This window comes from Balaenoptera borealis (assembly GCF_965194805.1).
Source record: "Balaenoptera borealis genome assembly, chromosome: 14".
Classification (NCBI taxonomy): Eukaryota; Metazoa; Chordata; class Mammalia; order Artiodactyla; family Balaenopteridae; genus Balaenoptera; species Balaenoptera borealis.
The window spans coordinates 75477786-75503375 of record NC_138875.1 but is presented as its reverse complement, the minus strand read 5'-3'; the positions used below and the strand labels follow the sequence as shown (position 1 = coordinate 75503375).

At 45.9% G+C, this 25590-nt stretch overlaps 1 protein-coding gene and 1 pseudogene across 2 annotated transcripts in view; one reads left to right on the top strand and one right to left on the bottom strand.

Moving 5' to 3' along the window:
• Window positions 1-1732: 1732 nt before the first annotated feature.
• Window positions 1733-8174, bottom strand: LOC309610628 (acyl-CoA dehydrogenase family member 10-like). The gene is made up of 5 exons (XM_082353715.1): window positions 8101-8174; window positions 7881-7971; window positions 6825-6971; window positions 3928-4115; window positions 1733-3025 (listed from the first exon to the last, which is right to left on the bottom strand). Exons 1-5 carry the CDS (start codon window positions 8113-8115, stop codon window positions 2759-2761), a joined length of 708 nt encoding a protein of 235 aa, XP_082209841.1. The 5' UTR covers window positions 8116-8174; the 3' UTR covers window positions 1733-2758.
• Window positions 8175-10901: 2727 nt separating this feature from the next.
• The window catches only part of LOC309610634 (small ribosomal subunit protein eS27-like pseudogene), a 45363-nt pseudogene continuing 30674 nt past the window's right edge, over window positions 10902-25590 (top strand). Inside the window, exon 1 of the transcript XR_014249739.1 lies at window positions 10902-11660. The product of XR_014249739.1 is annotated as a small ribosomal subunit protein eS27-like pseudogene (transcript). The remainder of the gene's footprint in view (window positions 11661-25590) is intronic.

The window sequence follows — 25590 nt, the reverse complement described above, 5'->3', positions numbered from 1 at the left end:
GCACATCTGGCTCAAATGCCTCTTCTGGAACGAGTCCCCCCTCCTGAGCCCGCAGCTCCTCACCCCCAGCAGTGCCTATCACATCACCCACCACAGCACTCACCACAGAACCCTCATCACTCACCACAGCACCCATATCACTCACCGCAGCACCCTCATCATCCAGCACAGCACCCACATCACCCACCACATACCCACAGCACCCAGCACAGCACCCACATCACCCACCACAGCACCCACAGCACCCAGCACAGCACCCACATCACCCACCACATACCCACATCACCCAGCACAGCACCCACATCACCCAGCACAGCACCCACATCACCCACCATGGTCTTGGACTCTCACCACCATCCCCCACTTGAGATATGGGCCCTTTGATAATGGCAACTTGACCTGTTTGTTTTCCTGCGCATTCCCCAAGGCCTAGACCAGTACCAGGCCCAGAGGTGGGGTGCAACTGACAGCAATGAGTGGAATTATTTCACAGAATAGGAGACCCTGGTTGAGGGGCTGCTGGAGGCTGCATCTCTGTGACTCGCATCCTTCAGGCACTGTTCACTGTCCCACCCTCGGGCCTCCCCACTTTGCAGCACAGTATCTGAGGGACACATGGAGTCGCCCCACAGCACTGCTTCTATTTTCATCCCTGCAGCTGTACTACTTAACAAGCAAAGTTAACCTCAGAGGCCATGAGAGAAATTCTAGGGCCACGTGATACACTGGGCCACCGGCCAAAGCACTTCCTTTTTCAAAGCATCTTCCTCCTTCCGAAGGCTTGAAGCAGGAAGTTAGGCTGCTAGAACCCTGCCAGAGTTTGCAGAAGGTTGTTTGCCAGTGTGGCTGGTGTTGTGACAGCAATTCGTTTGGGGGTTTGAATTTAACTTTACCTTTCGTGAGCAACAAGCAGTAGAGGAGGACTTGTCTCCCCAGACCACTGGGGCAAGAATATCTGGGAAGCCCTTTCACAACACCCCCATGACTCTGCGGTACCCTGAAGGCCAATTGTCCTGGCTGCAGCAGGTGGGCGCTCTCTCCAGTAAAGCAGGTCCCTCGAAGAGGTCAAGTCTGCAGTGCAGCAGACAAGGGGATGACGGTCCCTGCCCATCTGGTCTGACCTGAAATGGGCAGCTGTTGGCTACATCATCCCAAATCATGAGATTAGCAGTCCAGGTCCTAACAGCCAGTGGCTTATCTCTGCCTGCCACCTGGGTTCATGGGACACCCATTCCTTGAAGAGCTCGGACCTCAGGTGAGCAAGCATGTCCGCCTTTCTCCGAGGGAAGAATACTGCTCTCTGAATTGTAATGGCATATTGCCCACCACCTCCCCTCCCCCCAGAACATTCTGACTATAGAGCAGATGGAGGAGTGGCCCTCACACACCAGAAAGCCATGGTCCTTTGCTGACCTTTACATGAGCAGCAGTGAGGCAGCCGATTCAGGACCTACCAGGGGTCACCGCGTCTGTGCCCCCCATGCATACAAGTGGGCCGACGCACTGGGCAGGATCCCAAGTAAACTCAAGTACGAGGAGGCAACTGATGTACTGAGACAGGGGCTGAAGTGTGAGCCTTTTTTCTCCATTCTTTTTGTATGACATTGAACATTCGTGACATCTCTGAGGTATATTTTCTTGTTCTTTTGTGTTCCCAGAGTTCCTTTGCAAAATAAGATCTCAGTGTTCTGTATTTTAGACATTCAAAGGAAGAAAACCAGATGGCAGTGGCTTCATGATTTGGGTTTCATTCCTTTTTCCCAGGAGCACTCCCACCCTGGGTCTGTAGGCTGCAGCCATCAGCTGGGAGAGGGGGTGGGGAGGCGCGGAGCAGGAGGCCCCATATTGAGAGCAAGCACAGGCACACCACCCCAGCAGGACTCCTAATATTCGTGCAGAGTCCCACAGCCTTTAAGCACCACAGCCAGAGAGAAGGGGGCCTGGCTGCCCAGCCGGGCGCCTGGACTGAAGACCAGCTCTCCACCCTCTGTCCTGAAACCCACTCAGCTCTCGGCTAATCCCCTGCCTCCTTGCCTGAAACAGGCAACTCCAGGCTTCTCACAGAAGCGTCTTCTGTGGGGACCCACCAAGGCTGAGTTCACAGTAAGGGTGAATAAGGACAGACCTGCCAGGCAGGGTGCAAGTATCACACATATCAGGACTTTCAAAGCACATCATTTAAAGTTTTAGGCACTGCAGGCCCTGCAGGGACGACTGGGCTCCTGCAGGCCTGTGGGTCTAAATGCAGCGCTTCAGCTCCATCTTGGCCACCGCCGCCCTGGGTACCTCATCAGGGCAAAGTGCAGGGCTCGGGCCCAGGTGAAGAACTGACCCAGTGGGTAGTTGTTGCTCAGCCCTGCTGCTCCGAAGGCCTGGCAGACACAGGGCGGGATGGGGGGAAGCCCTGGGTGAGCCCTCGTCCCCGAGAGGCCCAGGAACAAGTGCCTGCTCCTAAGATCTCAGAACAGCTCATAACAGCCACCTTCCCGAGCATGTCCCCTGACACCTGTGTGATAACGATGTTCTGGAAGACTTCAGGTGGGCCCTCACTTGCCATCCCAGGGGTGCCAGACTCCCCATGTCTGCTCTGCTAGGTGACTTCTGCCATCGGGAAATCCCTCTGTTGGGGCCAGGGATTGAGATTTGGGAAGGAGGCATCCCTGCATGGTTAGGAGGCTGGGCCTGCTGAAAGAAGGACCTAGGTTCCCCAAATCTGAGCTCAGCTCCTTGCAAGCTGAGTGACCTTGGACAAGTCACTTCACTTTTCTGAGCTCTGTTTCCACATATTCAAAATAGAGGAGGGAATAGGACCCTTCATAGCATTGTTCTGAGGAGGAAAAGGAAAGTCACGTGTGGTGAGTGTGCGCAAAGGGCAGCTGAAGGAGAGGGAGTTTTGCATCTGTTGTAAATGATTCAATGGAACCACCGATCCGCTGTCTGTGCTCACCAGAATAGAATGATCGATCACTCGGTTCGCCATGGATGGGGCCACCATTTTAATCATGGCAATATCCAAACCTGCAGCCTGCAAGGAAGAGGGAGTGTGGCTAGGAGGGCAGACCCGAGGGCCGAACGCTTGGAAGAATGATCAGTTTCACAGGGAAGAGTGGAAACTACAGCTCAGAACAGAACCTGAGGTCCCGCTGGACCACAAGCTCCAGCAGGCAGCCGTGCCTCGTGTACAGTGTGTGTCCAGCACCAAGGAGGGTGGAGGGGGAGGCGGTGGTGACTAGGAGGATGACTCAGGATGTTGTGCAATGTGAGTGGGCGTGTAGTCTGGCTTGTGCTTTGTTCAGGGTCATGGCCACTCTGTTTCCAACTGGACATTGGACCAAGGCCAGCCAGGACTCTGAGGAATTGAGCTGTGAGGATCTACCATGATTGTGGGCATTCGAGCGAAGCCCCTTATAGCCCTCAAAGCTGGCACTAGAGAACCAAGAAACTGGGAACTTGAGTCTGGGTCACCACCCCCCACCCCCTTACCGAGGCCTCTCGGCTGAAGGGTGGAGGCCCCATGGAGAGCTGGAGGAGGCAGGGGTCAGCGTGGCATCATCGTGCCTGGAGATAGAGGCCCTCAGAAGAGCCGTTTAAGGAAAAAAGTCACACCTGAAAGTAAAGCTTCTCTTTTGGCTAATTCCCTTGTTTACTCTTAGTTTGCCTGATGCCTGGAAGTCCAGGCGGGGCTGTAGCTGAGGCCGGGGGGCGTGTGGCCCTGTCAGGCCCGCTGTCTTGGACCCCGAAATTCATCGGGTCAATAAAACAGAAAGTTCAGTCCTTTTTTATTGTACCTTTTCCATTTTTGAAAAGCTGCCCAAGCAGTCCCAAGGAGAGTTGGTCAAAGTTATTTATGTCAAGGAGCCAAGCGCTTTCTCTGTGGTTTGCTGAATGGGGAGGGAAGAGTCCGAGTCTACAGATTCAATCCCTCACCGTGACCTCAGGACCTGTCCTCTGTGAGGCCCCTCGGCCTGCTACCTCCTTCCCGCCCCGTCCAGGAGGTGGGCAGCTTTCAGCACCAGCAGCTGGGCCTGCTCGATCTCCACGCGGGACTGGGCAATGTCGGCCAGGACGGTGCCCTGCTCTACCAGGGGCTTCGTGAAGGCCACTCGGGACTTCGCCTGCAGACACAGGAGACAGGACGGGAGGCTCGGGGCTGTGCCCTGCAGAGGAGGTAGGTGGAAGCACACAGGAGAGGGCTGGAGGGGAAGGGGGGCAGAAGCGGGACCATGCAGCATTTGTCACTTTGCCAGCTCTCCAGCCACTGGAAGCTTCCAGGGAGAAGAGCCAGACGCAGACAAAGTTCGTGGGCACTGCGGAGCTGGTCAACGTGGTGGCTGCACAAATTACTTCCGGGAACCCCTTTACTCCAGCCATCCAGCCCCTTCTGGGCAGGCTCGGCTGGCAGGCAGCGACAGTGCTTGATCTGAGCCGCCTCTGGCCCAGGGCTACTCTGGGAACTAGGCAGTGACTGTGGGCGCCTCACACAGGCCAGGAGGACGCCCTCGGGAGCAAAGTGGCTGCCAGAGCCCCCTTGTTGCCAACCGTTATTGCAATGGGGATTCTACAGTCTTTGAAAGCCATAAGTGATCAGAAAAGGTTATAAGGGATCCTTCTCCCCCCGCTTTTTAAACTAAAAATAGTTTTGACACAAATAATATATCTCATGGCAGAAATAGTACACATTTGCAGACAAAAAAAGAAAATACAAACACCCGGTATCCCATCATCTAGTCACTTACACTTAATATTTGGTGGATACCCTTCTACACTTTTTGTACATGCATACACATACATCTGCACTTTTTACCAAAAATGGAGTCATACTCTATATAATGCTTTGTAGCCTGCTTTTTTTTTTTTTTTTTCATTTAAGAGCATCTCTCTCTATATTAAGAAATAGATTTCTAGGGAATTCCCTGGCGGTCCAGTGGTTAGGACTCTACGCTTCCACTGCAGGGGCACAGGTTCCATCCCTGGTTGGGGAACTAAGATCCCTGTATGCCACGTGGCACACCCCAAAAAAAAAAAAAGAAGAAGAAGAAATAAAGAAATAGATTTCTATAGCATCATTTTGGAATTTCACTGCATGCCCATATCACCGTTATCTAGACTAGGCTCCGATTGTTAACCTTATAGGTTGTTTCCAACATATTATAATCACGGCTGTGGTGAGCCTCCTAGTATCAAATCTAATTACTCCTTGTGACCAAGTCCTGTGAGTGGAATAGCCACGTGAATACTATGGCACCGTCTAAGACTTCTGACACGTATGGTCAAACTTCTCTGCAGGATGGGAGTGGAGTACTATATACTATACCTGAGCCCTTAGAGAGGAGCATTTTCTTTTCAAAGAAAAAAAAAAAAAACACGGTTGGTCTCAACTCAAAAGGGTGTGAATCTCAGGTTTGCTCAGTAATCCAAACACACTGGACCACTTCTGTTCTTTGTACAGAGTGTCTTGTGAAATATTTGTTTGGTCTCAACGGTTTGCTTCATCTTTGTGAAATCAATACAACTGATTTGAATTGCCGTTCCCAGCAAGAGGTTTCTTTTGTGTGGGCTTCCAACCTTTGAGGGGGTCACAGAAGAACAACGTTTTTAGGACATGTAGGAGAGGAGGGTGGTGCAGGACTGGATGCTGGAACCCCAGGCTCTCCCAGGTATCTGATTTTTAAAGATGACCTGGTAGAAGGAATGGTCCTCAGTAGGCCATGACTCTGTGGATCTTGGAACCTTGCCCGCTGCTGCCACAGAGCCTGGCCTTTTCCTTCTGGTCACCTCGACAGAGTGAGGCCTATTCTCTACATTTCAAACTTCAGCTAAGTAGCAGATGCAAAGCAAAGACAGGGACACAGCTTCTTGAAAGAACATCACCTTGTTTCACCTGCTAAGTCTGCTCTCAGAAAACAGTTAGGATTTGAAGTCTGATAAGAAAACAGACGGTGGTTCTGGGACAGAGACGGGCCTTCATGAGCATTAGCACCCTTTCTGAGTACCCGATCGGCAGCATGCAGTGATGGATCCTGCCGGAACCCAGTCGGCCCTGGAGGATCTCAAAACCTGGGCCGGGACCCAGGACCATGTTCTCCTTGGGCACGCGCACCTGCTTGAACAGGACTTCACTGTGGCCACTTGAAAGACCCAAAGGTTTCCCCTGAGCAAATCGCCTACCCATTTTCCTCGGATGTGTTATCCCTCGCTTCAGACAGGCCATCTACGGCAATATTCCTGCCCTTTTGTAGGCTTCTAATGGACATGGTTGAAGGGGGAGGGAGGGCAGAAAGGAGCCTACTAAAGATGAAAAATAAATCACAGATTTACAATATCAAATGGATAGTTTGCCATTCCTTTTATAAAACATGCTTCTGCCTTAAGCTGAAACTGCCTAGCAGTATGTGACTCTAACAATGCAGTGATCCTACAGAAACACTGAAGGCAAAATGTGAACATCGTGAGCAAAGAGAAAGAGCCCCTGTGAGAGGACTTCTGGGCCTGGAGGTCGGCTGTCCATCCTGAGGTCTAGAAGAGAAGGTCTGGAGGGCACTTCCTGCCTCCTGCTCTGTCCTCTGTGGCCTCCTTGCCTTGCAGAAACCTGTTTATTTTCTAAGCTTAGAAGAGAAAAAAAAAGTATAAAATCCTGTCTGAAATTTGCCTGGGTTGTTGATACTCATGGATGGAATTGAAATGCAGGAGCATGTGACCTTCCAAATGTCGTCATACCCTTACAGGTGTTACTCCCTGTGCTGGATCAAGGGCTGCCCAAAGCCTTTTCTGCAGGCTCAGACCCAGACGCACACAGAGAGGAGAGCCGCCCCTGGAGGGCCAACCTGGTGCGTCCTCCAGCCCATACACCGTCAGAGACTGGATGATTTTTATCCCGAGTATCCATGGGAACCAGGAACATGGACTGCTGCTGGTGGTGTGAGTCGTTTTTCGCATAAACACGCAGAGCTGACAGCGAGGATCCAGGATACCTGCCAGGAAAGGAGAGAGACCCCATCATCTGACACCAGGGCCATCAGATCTCTTCATAGATGCGGTCCTGGCCCAGGGAAGCCGAAACCATCAAGCAGACAGGGTCCTTTAAGACTTCCCGTGATCAGATGGGGACATGCAGGCCCTTTACCAGCTATAAGAACAATTGGTTTTTGTCCCAGTGAGGAAGGAATCCAACACCATAAGAGCACTTTTTTTAAAAAAGCACCACATTGAGTTGAAAATATAATTTCAGGACAAGAGGCTCAAAACTGCTTCTTTATCACTGGCAGCCTGTTCTGCTTTGTTCCAACAGGCAGTGGAAATATAATGGCTTTGGGTATAATCCAGAATCAGGCCAGCCTTGAACTCTGGGTTCCCTACTTGCTAGTGGGGGGCTAGTACCTTAGGCAAGTGACTCAAGTCACTTCTCTGTCCTAGTTTCCTTCTCCATAACATGGGGATAATAACACGGACCTTCCAGGGAGGCAGGGGACTCAGTGAGGTGAGGTCCGCACAGCACATATGCAGGGCCCTGCAGAGTTAATGCCTAGTGAACGACAGGATTATCACCAGCCCTTCTGACCTCACAGCAGAGGGGGCGCCAGTGAGGAAGTGACCTCCTGCCTTTCCAAAGGGAGATGCCCACGGCAGAACAAGAGAGTTGGGAGTGAAGGAGAGATTCCTAGAACTGTCACATGTGAGGTCACCGGGTGACCGACATAGAACCTCTGATTCTCCCAGGGTTTATTGCCTCTTCTGGGAGCAGAGACAAGATTTTTTTGTGTCAACTGGAAATGAAGCTTGTCCCTCCCACAGTTTCTCAGACAACAGCAGGGCAGAGAAGACATGCTTATCAATGCAGACCCACATAAGTGTAATTGAAAAATGAATTTCAGGCCAAATACCTGAGATCCACCACTTGTGACCATTTATGACATAGAAGCCATCCTCCTCTCGGATGGAAGACTCAATGTTGGTGGCACCTGAGGAGGCAACCTGAGTGAGAGCACATTCTGATTAGAGATGGCAAGTGTCCCACAGTCCCTGATGGCAGAACCCAGATGGGGTCAGGTGAGGGTCTGGCCTGAAGAGAAAGAGTGCCTGTGAGTGACCTAAGCAAGGTACCTGGGGCTCAGTCATAGCAAAACAGGAGCGGGCCTTTCCCTCGAGCAACGGAATCAGCCAGCGGGCCTTCTGCTCCTCGGTGCCGCATCGCACCAGCAGCTGCCTGTGTCTGGAGCAGAACAGTTAAAGATCTGAAAAGGAGAAAAAGCAGAAGGGTGATCCCTGGCTCACAGGATCTTGGAAACTGTCAAAGGACTTCCTGATAGGCAAATTGAGGACAATCTAGCGGGGTTTATTGGTATAGAGATTCTATAGAATGCATAATTCTTTTTTTAAACTGAGATATAATTGACCCAGAATGGATAATTTCTTTTTAATTTTATTGAAGTATAGTTGATTTACAGTGTTGTGTTAATTTCTACTGTACAGCAAAGTGATTCAGTTATACGTTGTACATGTACATATATACATTCTTTTTCATATTCTTTTCCATTATGGTTTATCACAGGATTTTTTTTTTATAATTGCTTTACAATGGTGTGTTAGTTTCTGCTTTATAACAAAGTGAATCAGCTACACATATACATATATCCCCATATCTCCTCCCTCTTCCATCTCCCTCCCATCCTCTCTATCCCACCCCCTCTAGGTGGTCACAAAGCACCGAGCAGATCTCCCTGTGCTATGCAGCTGCTTCCCACTAGCTATCTGTTTTACATTTGGTAGTGTATATATGTCCATGCCACTCTCTCACTTCGTCCCAGCTTACCCTTCCCCCTCCCAGTGTCCTCAAGTCCATTGTCTACGTCTGTGTCTTTATTCCTGTCCTGCCCCTCGTTTCTTCAGAACTTTTTTTTTTTTTTTTAGATTCCATATATATGTGTTAGCATACGGTATTTGTTTTTCTCTTTCTGACTTACTTCACTCTGTATGACAGACTCTAGGTCCATCCACCTCACTACAAATAACTCAATTTTGTTTCTTTTTATGGCTGAGTAATATTCCATCGCATATATATGCCACATCTTCTTTATCCATTCGTCTGTGGATGGACATTTAGGTTGCTTCCATGTCCTGGCTATTGTAAATAGAGCTGCAATGACCATTGTGGTACATGATTCTTTTTGAATTATGGTTTTCTCAGGGTATATGCCCAGTAGTGGGATTGCTGGGTCGTATGGTAGTTCTAATTTTAGTTTTTTAAGGAACCTCCATACTGTTCTCCATAGTGGCTGTAGCAGTTTACATTCCCACCAACAGTGCAAGAGGGTTCCCTTTTCTCCACACCCTCTCCAGCATTTATTTTTTGTAGATTTTTTGATGATGGCCATCCTGACTGGTGTTAGGTGATACCTCATTGTAGTTTTGATTTGCATTACTCTAATGATTAATGATGTTGAGCATTCTTTCATTTGTTTGTTGGCAATCTGTATATCTTCTTTGGAGAAATGTCTATTTAGGTCTTCTGCCCATTTTTAGATTGGGTTGTTTGTCTTTTTGATATTGAGCTGCATGAGCTGCTTGTAAATTTTAGAGATTAATCCTTTGTCAGTTGCTTCATTTACAAATATTTTCTCCCATTCTGACGGTTGTCTTTTCGTCTTGTTTATGTTTTCCTTCGCTGTATCACGGGATATTGAATATAGTTCCCTGTGCTATACAGTAGGACCTTGTTATTTATCCATCCTATATATAGTAGTTTGCATCTGCTAACCCCAAACTCCCAATGAATCCCTCCCCCATACCCCTCCCCCTTGGCAACCACAAGTCCGTTCTGTATGTCTGTGAGTCTGTTTCTGTTTCGTCAATAAGTTCATTTGTGTCATATTTTAGATTCCACATATAAGTGATGTCATATAACATTTGTCTTTCCCTTTCTGACTTACTTCACTTAGTATGATAATCTCTAGGTTCATCCATGTTGCTGCAAATGGCATTATTTCATTCTTTTTTTATGGCTGAGTAGTATTCCATTGTATATATGTACCACATCTTCTTTATCCATAGAATGGATAATTCTTTTTTTTTTTAAGATTTATTTTTTATTTATTTATTTATTTGTATTTATTTTTAGTTGCATCGGGTCTTAGTTGCAGCACGCAGGATCTTTGTTGAGGCATGTGGGATCTTTCATTGCGGCACGTGGGCCTCTCTCTAGTTGTGGCATGCAGGTTTTCTCTTCTGTAGTTGTGGCACGCAGGCTCCAGGGCACGTGGCCTCTGTAATTGTGGCGTGCAGGTTCCAGAGCGTGTGGGCACTGTAATTTGCGGCACACAGGCTCTCTAGTTGAGGCGCATGAGCTCAGTAGTTGTGGCACGTGGGCTTAGTTGCCCCACGGCATGTGGGATTTTAGTCCCCTGACCAGGGATTGAACCTGCGTCCCCTGCCTTGTAAGGTGGATCCTTACCACTGGACCACGAGGGAAGTCCCTAGAATGGATAATTCTTAATGACAGAATCAATCCATCTATCCCCAGGCACTGGAGCAGAAGGCAGTGAAAACTCATCAGCCCACTAGAAAAAGCCTACAGGCAATCAGACCTCTTCATCACCATTTGGACTTAGCAGCCATTCTGTTTACTTAAATGTTCTTGGTTATCTTTTATTGCAAAACCATAACAAAAATTGGGAAATAGTGGCTTAGCCGAGTTTGTCCTATGCTTTGAGAAGAGCGCTGGCTGCATCCCTCACTCCCCCAGCGGCAGTTCCTACCTGGCTGAATGGCAAAGCTGGACCGCAGGTAGTGAGCCAGGCAGCTGGAGGCCACATCGGCAAGGGAGTCGCCTGAGGTAGTGAGTTCCCAGTCAAGGACGGCAAGCACCTCGGCCGTTTCCGGATGGACTAGCACGTTGTCCAGACTGAAAGAGCTACAGAAGGGATGAAGTCGGCGCTAAGAAAACTGACCGCTAGGGTGTATTCTGTGCTGGGCGTCTTCTGCTGACCCCTTCAGAAGCACTCCCCACCCCTCCCATGTGCCCGGGAGCCTGCATGGGCTGCATCCACCAGCTCCCTTGCCCTCTGGCTCAGTCGGGCTCAGCCAACTTGGACACCAGCAGGTGGTGGGAAGGGGGCCTGCTTATTAATTCCCCACCTCCCTCTCAGCAGAATACTGAGGGATATTCCTCTCCCGAGGGCCACAGCTTTGGTCAGGTAGCCCTCTCTACCTAGCAACCATGTCTGGGTTCTGGTAATTACTCCTTCCCTGAGGTGGTTTTAAAACAAGTCTGCAAGTTTTTGACACTCCTGCCACAAAAGGAAGAGTCTAATCCTTCACCCCTGGAAGCATCTCACTTCTAACAATTACAATGCAGGTGGAAGCGGTGCTGAGTGACTCCCGAGACGAGGACAGAAAAGGTGATCAGCTCCCGCCTGGCCCTCTCCCCTCAGAACACACACCTTTGCAGCCCTGAGCCTCCAGGTAAGAAGTCCAGCTACCCGGAAGCTGCCATGCTGGAGAGACCAGGTGGGAAACCACAGAGACACAGAGAGAGGCTCCGGGAGCTCAGCTCCCTTCTGCCCCCATGCAGGTGTGAGCGAGCCTTCAGGTGATTCCGGCTCCCCGCCTGAGACCCACCTCAGTGGCACAAACAGCCATCCTGTCCCCATACTGCAGATTCATGAGTAAGATCATTGCTGTCGCTGCTGACAGGCACGCAGTTTTGGAGTTGTGTGTTGTGCTGTAGTTATAACTGGAGCCCGGGCTTGCACCTTTGGACCTGAGGGTGGTACTAACTCCTGCTGTTGCACAGGCCAGGCCCCCCATCATAGAGAATTAACTGGCCCAAATGTCAGTAGTGCCAAAGCTGAGAAACCCTGCTTAAAGGCCACGCACAGGGAGAGCCCATGCAGTGGATAATTCTCAACTGTAAACTGGGCCAAGACCAGCTGCTTAATTTCCCCTTCAAACGCCCTTCCCATTACTTTCCATATCTAGAGCCACACAATTGAATACTGTGCATCCACTTTTAAAAATTGACTCTATGTGCACAAAGAAAAACATCCAAGATACCTTGTTAGATTAAAGTAAAAACAAGTAAGACAGCAACAGGCTGTATAGCATAATCCCATACAAATTACAAGAATATTTTGGATGCTTGGGAAAAAAATGAGGAAAGTATATACAAAATTTAACAGTGGTTATCTGGGGAGAATGCAAGCTGTGAGAGGGGAAAGAAATGGCAGTTAAACTTTCTATATTGTTGAAAAACTAAAATTCAACCTAGTAAATTTGAAGATCTAATTGGCTGGTTTCAACAATTCAGTAACCAGCATTTTATCTAGCAACTAGAAGGGCACTCCTAGGGGTTGTACAAAATGGAACATTTTTATAGGAAGAAGGGTGGGGCAAGGGAGCTCTTAGCAGAAGAAAATAAGGATTATTTTCAGGCCAGGATATCTTTTTGGAGAGAGGTAACAGGCAAAGATATTATCATGCAGATTTCCTCCCCATCCCCTGGGGCAGGAGTGAGGGTGGGGGGAATGGAGAGGACCCACGTGACAGATTACCACATTGGTGCTGACCAGAAAATTCCTAACTGGTTAATTAAGATTGCATTTCTGGTGAAGGTCAAAACTGCAATTAGATTAAGTATGAAATCTAAGTTTGGTACCATGGGCACTAGCACAAGTGATGCCATTTGGGGCCAGTGGTTTTTCTCTTTAACAATATATATTATACATGTCACTATATGGAGAAATCTTTTATTTTCTTGACGTCAAAAGTTATCTTCTACCCTAACCCCACCCCCTTGCACTGCCTTCCACAGAACAAGACCTAATTTTGTTTGGTAAAAACTTTTATATATATCTTGTAGAGTGGGTCCAGTTGTGTGCTGGTAAATGCTTAAGAACTAGCTTCTGGGGTGGAGGGGGAGGTGGTGATTTACAGTGTTCGCCAATTTCTGTGCTGTAAATGCTACAACCACAGCCCGTTTCAAGCTACCACCATGATTTCGTTGAATGTGCAACTGAGAAGAAAAACACGCAATTAGGTCTCTCAAGCCTGAGAAAGCTAGCTCCAGTGCCCATTCCCAGCCATTCTTGACAAATAATTGGATATTGAGCTGCTTTCTTTTTCAAAAGGGTCAGAGTACAATCAGCCATCTACTGAGCTTTTCTCTTTTTGAGTGGGATAGGCAAGTTGAGAGCCAGAACTGAGTTCTTCCAGACCATTGAGGGGAATTTATGTTTTGATGGGGAACAAAGACAGAGACAGGGAAGGAGAAGGGGATGGGGGACAGGAGGCTGATTTTTTTTTTTTTTTTGGCTGCGCCAGGTCTTAGTTGCGGCATGTGGCATCTTTAGTTGCAGCATGCTGGCTTCTTAGTTGTGGCATGTGGACTTAGTTGCGGCACGCGTGCGAGATCTAGTTCCCTGACCAGGGATCGAACCCGGGCCCCCTGCATTGGGGGCGCGTGTCGTGGTCCAAATCCGGGTTGGAAAAGAATTTCTAGACACAAGGCAGAATGTAAAGAAGATATAATTTATTAGAGGGAAGGGTCGCTGCCAGAACAGTGGGCTGACTTCCTATTCCGAACATGTGCTATTAGTCAGTTTTTATAGCCAGAGAACAAAGGAATGGTCCGAGGTGAAAATTTCATTTACTGATTGGTCGAGGCACATATACCTTCCTTCTATAGAGTGGGATTGGGACAGGGCAGATGCCTTTCCTTATTTGGGACAGGTCCCATCGCCCAGGTGGGCTCAGGAATTTCGTAACCATCTCAACATGGTAGGGAGGGTGATTAAGAGTCCAGTAGGGGGTGTGACCCTGAAACCTTTTCAGGCAGGGTCGTCCTTTGTCCTTGAAGCACCATTGTCCTTGGAGCACCACAGCTCTTAGTCTTGCTCACTGGACCACCAGAGAAGTACCAGGAGGCTGATATTTAGAGAGGAAATTCCAGTGGAATATAGATGTTTAAAGGGAATTGCTGTGATGTTTGCCATGTGGTATGCAATGTCACTCTTCTTCCACACCTTCTCCAAAAAATCTTCAGTAAAACTTTATCGCTCCATCATGTATAGCAGACTGGAACTGGTCTCCTAGCATTGCATTTAAACACTGAATGCAGCCTCAGTGTGGACCAAGGGTGAGAGCTCTGGTTACCGTTGGGGGCCTTGCCACACCTGGCCACATCTGATTATTTTTAATAATGAGCATGCATTATTCGAGTTGTCAGCAAAAAAAAAACTAAGTTTCCTGCACCTAAGAATGTGGAGTTGACAGTTATTTTCTTACCTGACTCAGTAGAACATGGCATAGAGACCTTTGCACTTGCAAAAGGGAATCAAGTCCTGGAATGGAATATAAACCAGTGGGGTCTGTTTAGAAGAGTGTTTTGTTATAGAAAATAATCTCCCTAAAACTTCTTGTGTCCTTCCATTGTGTTTTTATTACAAACCTTTGGCAGAACCTCAGACATGCTAATAAGCCTCCCTAACAGCTTTATAAAGAGTAGACCCCTGTTCAAACTTGCCCTGTGGTTCAGGTTCCTGAGATCGTGCTGATCCTGTGGACTCGTAACTTGGATGGAAGGCATTCAAGTCTCTGGCATGTTCCTCCAGTGAGGTGCAAATATGGATTCCTATTATTGCCAAGGTTCAGGGCCTGGACTAAGAAACTGACAGAGAGACAGAGACAGAGAGACAGAAGGAGAGAGAGGGGGGAAAAACACATCTTCATACCTAACTATAGGTATACATTTCCTGGCTTTGGGTACTTGCTTTCTTTATGTCAGTGGTACCTCTCAAGTTCACCCTCTTTGTTGCTCCCAATGATGGATACTCCTGGGACTGGCACCCACCAAACCAGTCTGGGAGAGAGAGTGCCCGAGTTTGCAGCAAAGGCACAGGGACTTTTGCTGTCTGCCTCTATCAGTGTATTTTCTAGCTTCCAACCAGCCACCCAGTCTTGACCACTTCCCTTCTTTTTGCCTTGGAAAGTTTCTGCCTTTCTAGTCTCTGCATACCAGCCTAGATTGACACATAGTCTTACCTGGGTCCCCAGCTGCAGCTTCAGGGTTCCATCTAATGCTTGCCGACTGGTTCCCACCCCCTTGCTAAGTTCCCTGGCTGTGGACAACTTCCAAGACTTCAGATCCCCAGCACGGCACTGATGGCTAATGTCACGCTATTTTGTATCCTTCGTCTCTCAAAGGTTCTGTTGGCCTAATTTGTGCATCCAGAACAGGCAGTTGGAGTCAGTACAGTACAGAATAATGAGTAAAAAAGCACAAGGTTGGACAGCATGTACACATAGAATGCAATGTGAATTGTGCCCCCTGAAGGAAAATTCCAGCGCTGCAGTCCACGTGAATGATTTCCCTTCCATTTCCCCAGGGTTGTGCAACGGGGGCTCTTACAAGCTGTATGACTCTGAACAAGTCAGTTCATCTCTCAGTGCCTCAGTTTCATCATCTATAAAAAGGAGCTAATATACAGCACCTATGTCACAGGACTGTTGTAAGGAGAAATGCTATGTAAAGGCAACATAGTGCCTGGTACATTAAAAATGTTCTATATGAGTTAGTAGTTGTTATTTTCCAAGTATAAACACAATGTCCAACCTTCTTTAATCTAAGTTTAAGTTGCATTAGAGATGCTGTCTTTCTACATATTGATGGGACCAGCAAGCAATACTCCTGGGTTGCTAGAAGTTTGGCTGGGCTGGGCTACAAGATCAAGATGGTCTCACTCAATATTTGGTAGTGGGGGCTGACTGTCATCTGAGGAGCCTCAGTTCTCCTCCACATGATTTCTCATCCTCCAGTTAGCTAGCCCTACACCAGGACTCATGTAAGAGATACCAGAAAAAAAGAAAAAGAAAAAAAAAAAAGAGAGATACCAGAAGATCTATTTTTTCCTCCCCTAAATGGTGTGGCATGAAGATATGAGATGTACTAAAAGTAGCAGAATCCAGAGCAGCCATAGGACCACGAGGTAGACTCTGGAGATGATGCCAATACTATAGGAGTTAGAATGGAAAGGCAGAAAGAAAGACATGCTTGGTGACATTCTGTAAGCCACTGGATCAAGCCTTACCTGAAGGGAGCCCTATGTATAGACATTGAGTTATGTGAGCAAATAGATAATAAAATGCCTGTAATTTTAAGCCATCTGGAGTTAGGCTGCAATCAAAAGCACCCTCACTGACAACTATCTCTTATAAGAATAACCTGCTACTTCTTTAGTGGGTAAGAGATGGAGGAACATCAGGCCATGTGTCACTGAAGAGGACCCAACTCCCAAAGCAAGCTCTGCAGGCTCTCTTGGCACTTTAAGGGGTATTCACAGATCCTCCTTGAGCCCCTTCAGTTATAGAAACCCTATGTCTGCATCCTCCAATGGAATCTTTTAGAGTGTCCTACCTAAGCAAGAAAACCAATTTATGATTGACCGGAAATTTTCATTGTGACTTTAGTCTTTGAAAATCGTTCCTATAGTCCTAAGTGTGAAGAATAAGGCAAGAACAAACAGAGCTAGTGTCTTGGGGCTAATTCTGGGCTCTTACAACCCACATAAAGCTCAGAAAATCATTTATTTTGCATCTCTGGCCATTGATAAACACAACTCTCCTCTGTGTTATGTTGATCCAAAGACTCAACCTGCAGGATTCAGAAATGATTTGGGACTTGCAAAAGTGATCAGAGGCGCAGCTGAGCTTATGAGAGTTGATCAGGTAATTCACTTTATTCTCTTACTGCTGCTAACTTATGAAAAGGAAGTGTGAGCTCCATTTTACAGATAAGGCCAACTGAAGCATGTGGTGGTGATTGACTCAGCTATGGCTTAACAAGACAAGCACTAGCAAGGGCGCTCACATTTAATGCTGTGCAGAGCTCTTAAATAACCTTTGTATATAAATTGCCTGTTATCCACCTGCCTAGATGCCTAAAAATAGAACTGGAGTTCTCCTGAGGGGCCGGGAGGAGCAAAAAAAAAAAAAAGGAAGGAAGGAGGGAGGGAGGGAGGGAGGGAGGGAAGAAAGGAAGGAAGGAAGGAAGGAAGGAAGAAAGAAAGGAAGAAAGAAAAGGCCAGGGACATTTTAAAATTATAAATCTAGGTCCCTGCAGGGACCTCATTAGTGACTAAATTTTAAGGAGTTATTAGAATTGTCCAAAAATGAATACTGACCCTTCCACAGTTCCATGGATAGACTCAAATACCATGAGCAACTATGCATATTAGCAGATGCCCACATGCCCAGAGTCTAAAGAAAATAAATCAAGAAGTTATCCTAAGAAACACATTCTTCCCCTTTATGAGCATTTTGTTCAGTTTAGTTCAACAAGCATTTACTGAATGCCTACTCCATGCCCAGCACTGAACATTTCATTTCCATTCATACGATGGTCAGCTGTCACCTCATTTTCCTCATCAACAGAATACTGTGTTAGTTTCCTAAGGCTGCCATAACAGAGTACCACAAACTGAAGAGTTAAAACAATGGAATTTAATTGTCACAGCTTTGGAGGCTAGAAGTCCCAAATAAAGGTGTCTGAAGAGCCATGTTCTCTCTGAAGACTCCAGGAAAGAATCTTTCCTGCCTCTTCCAGCCTTTGGTGGTGCCAGGTGTTCCTTGTCCTGTGGCCACATCACCCCAATCTCAGCCTCTGTCTTCACGTGGCCTTCTTCTGCATGTGGGCCTACCTGCATCCTCTCCTCATATTATAAAGATGCCAGTCCTTGGATTTAGGGCCCAGACTAAATCCAGAATGATTTCATCTTGAGATCCTTAACTAGTTACCTCTGCAAAGACTCTACTTCCAAATAAGGTCACATTCTTAGGTTCCATGTAGGCATGAAAAAAAATTCTTTTGGTTGGGGAGGACACCATTTTATCCACTATAATGCTGTCTCACAAAAGCATGAGTGAGAAATGCCAGTTTCACCAAAGCTTTTGAGAGGGACCAGGAGAAGGTTTAGATTCAAGGTACCCCACAGCAGATACCTTGAAATCCCCTGTCACAGGTTGGGTTGCTGGAAAGCAAACTCTGAGATGAAGATTAGCATGAAAGGTGTTTATCAAAGAGTGCTCTTGGGACCCCAACCTTTGGGAAGGTACGGAAGGAAAGCAGGACTGGGAAAAGTTGAGTTGTGATGCAGTCACCCCAAAGGCTGGCCCTGTGAAGAACTCTGGAGCTGGGTTGGCCTTTCAGAGCTTTTTGGTCCCCCATCAATTATTGGTTATAGGAATGGGGTGTGACCTTGGGTGAAGTGGCTCTCTTTAGGAAAGGTAGTCATCATAGGGAGCTGAGAGCTGAGGACTGCCAGCCAGCAATACGCCCAGCAGCTGGGAGAGTAAGTCCTTCATCCTTGAAGGGGAATCTGGACAGCGCATCACAGTTCCGACAGCACTTCCTTACTCACTTCTCTCTTTCTGCAGCTGCCATCGGGGAGGCTTCCCTTCTTCTCCTGTCTCCTCACAGGGCTGAGGACCCCTCACATTCCTCACCCCCACTGAAGCTTCCTTCTCCAAACTTGCAAATGCAAACCCATCCACAAACAAAGGGTCTGAGAATTACCCCGAACTAAGAGTTACGTCCTTATTAGAAGATATTGAAGGGGGTAATAAATAGCAACCAAGGAGGTGTTTGTCAATGTTGCTTATTGCATAATGGAATACATACTGGATTTTGAGTAAGAAGACACAGATTCAACTGCTAGCTCCACCACTAGCTGTGTACACTTGAGCAAATCACTAGTTTATGAGACAAGAGGGCAAGGATTGTGTCTGCTTTGTTTGTCACTGATTATGCAGAACTTAGGTTAGTGCCTGGCACATAGCTGGCTTCGTAAATACATGAAGGAATGAACAAGCTTTGCCTGAGCTTTGATTTCCTTGGGATAATATATTTTTTAAAATTTTATTGAAATTTAGTTGATTTACAGTGTTGTATTATCTGCTGTACAGCAAAGTGATTCAGTTATATATATATATTCTTTTTCATATTCTTTTCCATTATGGTTTATCACAGGATATTGAATATAGTTCCCTGTGCTATGCAGTAGGACCTTGTTGTTGATCCAGCCTATATATAATAGTTTTCACCTGCTAATCCCAAACTCCCAATCCCTCCCTCCCCCCGAACCTCCCCCTTGGCAACCACAAGTCCATTCTCTATATCTGTGACTCTGTTTCTGTTTCATAGGTAAGTTCATTTGTATCATATTTTAGATTCCACATATAAGTAATATCATATGGTATTTGTCTTTCTCTTTCTGACTTACTTCACTTAGTATGATAATCTCTAGGTCCATCCATGTTGCTGCAAATAGCATTATTTCATTCTTTTTTACAGCTGAGTAATATTTCCTTGGGATAATATTGAATTGGTAAAGAGAGGCGAGGTAATAATTCCCAAAGTATGGTCCCTGCAGCAGCAGCAGCAGCCCTGAGGAACTCGTTAGAAATGCAAATTATCAGGCTCCACCCCAGATGTGCTGAATCAGAAAATCTAAGGGAGGGGCCAGCATTTTGTGTTTTAACAAGGTCTTTTGTTGATTCTGATGCAGGCTCAAATTCGAGAACCACTAGCCTAGGTTATACCAAGGCAACAAACTCAAAATCTCAATGGCTTAATACAGCAAAGGTTTATTTCCTGCTCACACTAAACGCCCACCTTCTGTTGACAAGAGGCTCTGTTCATCATAGTCACCCTGGGATTCAGGCTGATGGAGCCGCCATCATCTTGAAAGCCATTGGTGGTCATGACCAAGGGAAAAGCTGTGGTGAATCACGAACTGGCTCTTCAAAGCCCCACCAAGCTGTGCTGTCATTTCTGCTCACAATTCGTTGTCAGAAGCAAGTCACACGGGCACATCCAACTGGAAAAGAGTAGGGATTGTCGAGAGGATCAAGTTAAATAGCAGGTAGGGAAGCCTTTGGAGAACGGTTAAAAGCTATCGCAATTTAAGAGATTATTTCGATTATTCCTACTCTTGGTATAAAAGGGCTGGCTCCCTGGCTGTTTTGCTCATTACCCCCATTATTAAGCGATGGCTGACAAGGGTGGAAAGATGGTGTGGAGTTCTGAAGCTGGAAGTCATTTATCAGATTTTTTTAAGATGCTGGCTTTGAGGAGACAAAATGATAGAAATGTATAAAACACACAATCCACACAATACTTGGCACATTGAAGGTATTTGATATGTTTTTGTTAAGCAAGTGAGTTTTCCAACTATTTATACAAATTATTGTGATGATCTCACAGTTGCAAAGATGGAATTGGTTTGGAACAAGCTTTTTGTTTCTGGTCACATTAGATGTAGAGTTCATATGCCTGGTTCACTGGACAGTGTACAGAAGTAGAACTCCATCCAGAGTTCAAATCCCAGCTCAGCTGCTTATTACCTGTGTAACCTGAAGTGAGTTACTTAAGTCTCTATGACTCTGTTTTCTTCTCGGGAAAAATAAGGGTCATAATAATCCCTGCTTCACAGGGTTGTTGTAATGATTAAATGAAACAATACTTGTAAAATGCTTAGAACAGTACCTGCACATAGTAGGTACATAATACATACGTGTAAGCTATTGTACTATTGTTGGTTTTTAACTTGGAGTGAAATCCAACCTCTATCAATAAACTACAAGACCCTGCTTGAACTCTGTCCACCTTCTCCCCCTCATCTGCCCCATTGCTCCTCACTGACTTACCTCTCGAAAACCACACTGGCCTTTTTCTTCCTCAAATAAGCCAAGTTTGTTCCTGCCCCAGGGCCTACTTGCCATTCCCTCTGGCTGGTCTCTATCAGCAGCTCTGCAGATGGCTAGCTCCATCCTGTAGTTTATTTCTTGGTTCAGATGTGCCCTCCTATGGGGTGATCACGCAACCCCAAATTAGCCACCCCTACTGATTTAGTTCTTCTCCCTCACCACCCTGGCATTATTACTCTTTGTAACCATCTTGTTCATCTGTTTACCAGCTATCTGATGTCATCTTCTTAAGAGCAGGGACCTTGAATGTCTCCTTCACCCCTGGAACCCAGATTCCTAAAACAATGCCCAGGGCATTAAGTCAGCGCCCTACAAATGTTTGTTGAAAGAAGGACTCGGGCAGCTCTCTGCTTCCCTTCAGAGGTATTGGCACTCGACTCCATGAGAAGAAAATATCTTCTCTATAAACTTGAGATGACAATGAATTTCTACAGCAGAAATTTTTTCCACATTAAATAAATGGATCCAAAAATGAAGTGCTTCTGGGAGCCATGTGTGGAGGAAGTGCCATTTTTAACAAAGGGCTTACAGGGTCACCGTGCCAGCTGACCCACTGTGCAGCCTCACCACAGATGCCTGGCAAAATATTGTACTCACGGCCAAATTATTTTTGCACATTAGTACACTAGAGCGATGTGTGATGTCCTAGCAATTGTGTGTACATATACTTTCGGGAGAAAAATAACATTTATTGTAGGTTTTAAAATTTTCTAATTTCAGAAGAATCACAAGCTCAGTGCAGAAATTTTAGAAAACAAAGAAAAGCAGAAAGCACAAAGAAAACACCAGTCTTCCAAACAGTGAAACAGTTCGATGTGTGTTTTTCAGTGTTTTTTCTGTGAATGTTTTAAAAACGAGTCTGTATCTGCTTTGGAGTTGTGTTTTTCCCGTGTTTTTCAGGCGGTGGTGTTAGCAGGATTTGGTGATTGATTGGATGTGGAGAATGAAGGAGAGGAAAGGGTCATAGAGGATCCTGAGGTTTCTCCATTCGTGACTTGTTGGATGGTGGTGCAAACAGGATATACAAGCAAAAGCAGATTTGGAGAGAAAAGCAATGTGTTTCAGTTTTGGACCAGATGCATTATGTGGATACTGTTGAGTGACTAGATGGTCAGCTCTGCCATCAAGAAAGATGATGGGGCTGGTGACGGAGACCTGAGTGTCATTGGAACAAAGGCAATAGTCGGAGAAATGGAAATGGATGAGTTCACTCAGGGCCAACTTCTCCATCGGCCCCAGCAGGCCCAGTCCCTAGTGCCCTAAAAAATGTGGGCAGAAAGTGAGTGAAGGGGTATGAACTTGTTAGAAATCAGGGAGACTCTTCAGTTACGTTACTCCTCTAAAATCCCAGGAGCAGACCAGAGGGAGCCTCTGAAGGGAAGCTTGCTTTTTGCTGCCATCTGCTGGCTGTTATTGGAGCAGTTCCCACAAGAAAAAAAAAATTCTACCCAACAGTTATGCAGCACCTACTGTATTCAAGGCTCTATGCCAGGCAATCTATAAATAATTCCTTACATTTTTATGCTCCTTTACCAATGATGGAGCATTTTCACATACAGTATTGCAACTTGTCCTCATAGCAATCCTGTGAGGGAGGCGCTGAGCACGTAAAATTATTCCCATTTTGCAGGTGAAGAAACTGAGACCCAGCCTGCACAGGCCCTTGCCGCTGGGAAAGAGCAGAGTTCAGGTGAGGCTGGAACCCACGTTATCTGACTCCTAGTTCACTGGCTACAACCAAATCGATATTACTTCTTTAGTTTTATTCTGGGTAGAAGGCAAAAAAAAAAAAACAAACCTAAGTTCTCCAGCACTGAAGGCAAATAAACCCTGAAAAGTGACAAAGAAAATGAAAATGGACCAAGAAGAGGGAGAAGAAAGAAATGGCATCTCTAAAGTTTTTTCCAGCTCAAAATTTATTAATTTCAAGTAATACCCCCAAAGTTTAAGATTTCAGATCAGTGAGAGACAAATAAGAATCAACTAAGATACCAATACTGTATTATTGTACAATTGAAGGTTGCTTAGATTTCTCATCACAAGAAAAAAAAAATTATGTGAGGTGATGGAGGTTAACTAAACTTATTCTGGTAATCATTTCACAATGTATACATATATCAAATCATTCTGTTGTACACCTAAAAGTAATATAATTTTATATGTCAATTATATCTCAATTAAAAGTAAATTTTTAAAAAAGAGTAAAAAGGGGACTTCCCTGGTGGCACAGTAGTTAAGAATCTGCCTGCCAATGCAGGGGACACAGGTTTGATCCCTGCTCCAGGAAGATCCCACATGCCGCGGAGCAACTAAGCCCATGCGCCACAACTACTGCGCCCAAGCACCCTAGAGCCCGTGCTCCACAATAAGAGAAGCCACCACAATGAGAAGCACGCACACCACAACGAAGAGTAACCCCCACTCACCGCAGCTAGAGAAAGCCCACATGCAGCAATGAAGACCCAACACAGCCAAAAATAAATAAATAAAATAAATTAATTTTTTAAAAAAAGTAAAAAGGAATCAACTAAGTTCTTCACTTGAAGCTCAGCATTAGAAGGAACCCTGAAAGTCACATAAATTACTCTTCCTTGCAAAGCAAGTGTCCTCTATATAGTGTCCTCCAGTCTTACTGTGCACACAAACTCCCTGGGGATGCAGCTTCTGATGCACTTGGTCTGGGGTGGGGCCTGAGACTCTGCATTTCTAACCAACCCCCAGGTGATGCTGATGCTGTAGTTACACAGACTGCTACTTTGAGTCGCAAGGGTCTAGAGCAGAGGCCAGCAAAGTTGTTCTGTGGTGGATGAAACATTTGAGGATTTGCAAGTTGTACAGTCTCTGTTGTGACTACTCAACTCTGCCATTGTGAATTCTCGGTTCTGCCATTATAGCACAACAGCAACCTTGGATGACACATAAAAAAATGGGTGTGGCTGGGTTCTGAAAAACTTTACTTACAAAAACAAAAGGCTTGCTGGCTTTGGCCTTCAGACTATCGTTTGCCCACCCCTGCTCTAGATATTTCTATTCCTGGATGAGCTTTAAGTATGTAGAGAATGTGTTGGCTGGGTTGTATGTGGGGTACTGTCCAGTTGAGATTTCAGGTTCTTTTAAAAAAATTTTTTTTAATATTTATTTATTTATTTGGCTGTGCCGGGTCTTAGCTGCAGCACGCAGGACCTTTGTTGCAGCGTGCAGCATGCAGGATCTCTGGTTGCTGCAGGTGGGCTCTAGTTCCCTGACCAGGGATGGAACCCGTGCCCCTGCATTGGGAGTGCAGAGTCTTAACCGCTGGACCACCAGGGAAGTCCTGAGATTTCAGGTTCTTAAACCCAAAGACCATCACCATCACTCCATACTATGTTGTTCCCATTCATTTAAGCCTTCATATTGGGTATTGGTCTAACATCAGGTTTTGATAAAGTGGTAGAGAATTGAAAATAATATTACTAACACTTACACAGTGCTTGTTATATTCCAGGCACTGCTCTAAGTTCTTTGTGTATATTAACTATTTAACCCTCACAACAACCCTATGAGGAGGCACTATTATCATCTCTACTTCACAGATGAGGAAACTTAGTTAAGTAATTTGCCCAAAGTTGCACCAATAGTAATTAGCAGAGTCAGGCTTTGAATTAAGGCGGGCCAATGCCAGAGTCTTTACTCTTTACTGCCTCATTTTACTACTTCTGAAAAGAAGAAGCAAGTGGTACCAGTAGTTGGGGTCAATGGGTAAAGGGAGGCAGTGAGTGACATGGAGAAAGATGCAAATTCAGGAAGCTGAAAGTTAAAGATAAATTATTTCCTGTTGTATAACTTGCTGAGACCAGACCCTGTTAGTGGGGGTTTTCTTACATTCTATTTTGTCCTGCATTAAATTTCCTTAATGATAGTATATGACTATTATTTTCCAAGGATCAGAATAGAAATAAACCAAGCATGGGTAATTCTCACATTCAGTTGTATACTGAGCTACCCCTCTTTTTGCTAAAGTGTTTTAAATACTATCTTTAAAACAGAGTCCAGCAGAGCTTGGGAGAGTGAGTTTTCCAAGCAGTTTAGCTGGGCACTTTGAAAACTTTTACCTGCCATGTTCAATGCCCTCCTCCCAAATTGGGAAAACAGGACTTCAAGTGTACCTCTCTATGCCAAGACCAGCCATAGAGTGTGCTGCCAAAGTTTTTCTGTCGAGGCAAGTCTTCTTGTTGAGACTTCTCTATATACAAAAATAAAGACCATGTCTGTTTGCATAGATCAGAAATTCTCAACTTCAACACTATTGAGATTTTGGACCAGATAATTCTTCGTTGTGGGGAGCTGCTATCTGTGCATTGCAGGATGTCTAGCAGTATCCTGTCCTCCTACCCACTAGAAGCCAGTAGTATCACCCCAGTTGTGATGATCAAAAATGTCTCCAGACATTGCCATTATACCCTGGGAAGTCACAATCACCCTCAATGGAGAACCACCAGCACAGATCAATGACAGTTTACAATTCAAGAATGCCTACCACCATCTGTTTGTGGGAGTATACGTTGGCACAAACCTTTTGAAGAGTGATTCTGAAAGTAGGCTTTGGAAAGCAATCATTAAAATATTCAAAATATTTGCATTTGGAAGGAAAGGGAAAGGATTTACTATTTATAGCTCCAGGAATATAAAAGATTCATTAGGAATAAAGGTTTGACAATCTATAAGACTTTATTTTCACTGAATGATAGGCACAGATCTGATAGTTGCCATCTCCCAAAAATCCCTGAAGCAACTGTGTACATGAGAAGCCCTTGAGTAATTGATCTGAGGTGTGGGCATCTGGCTTAACGGGCTTAG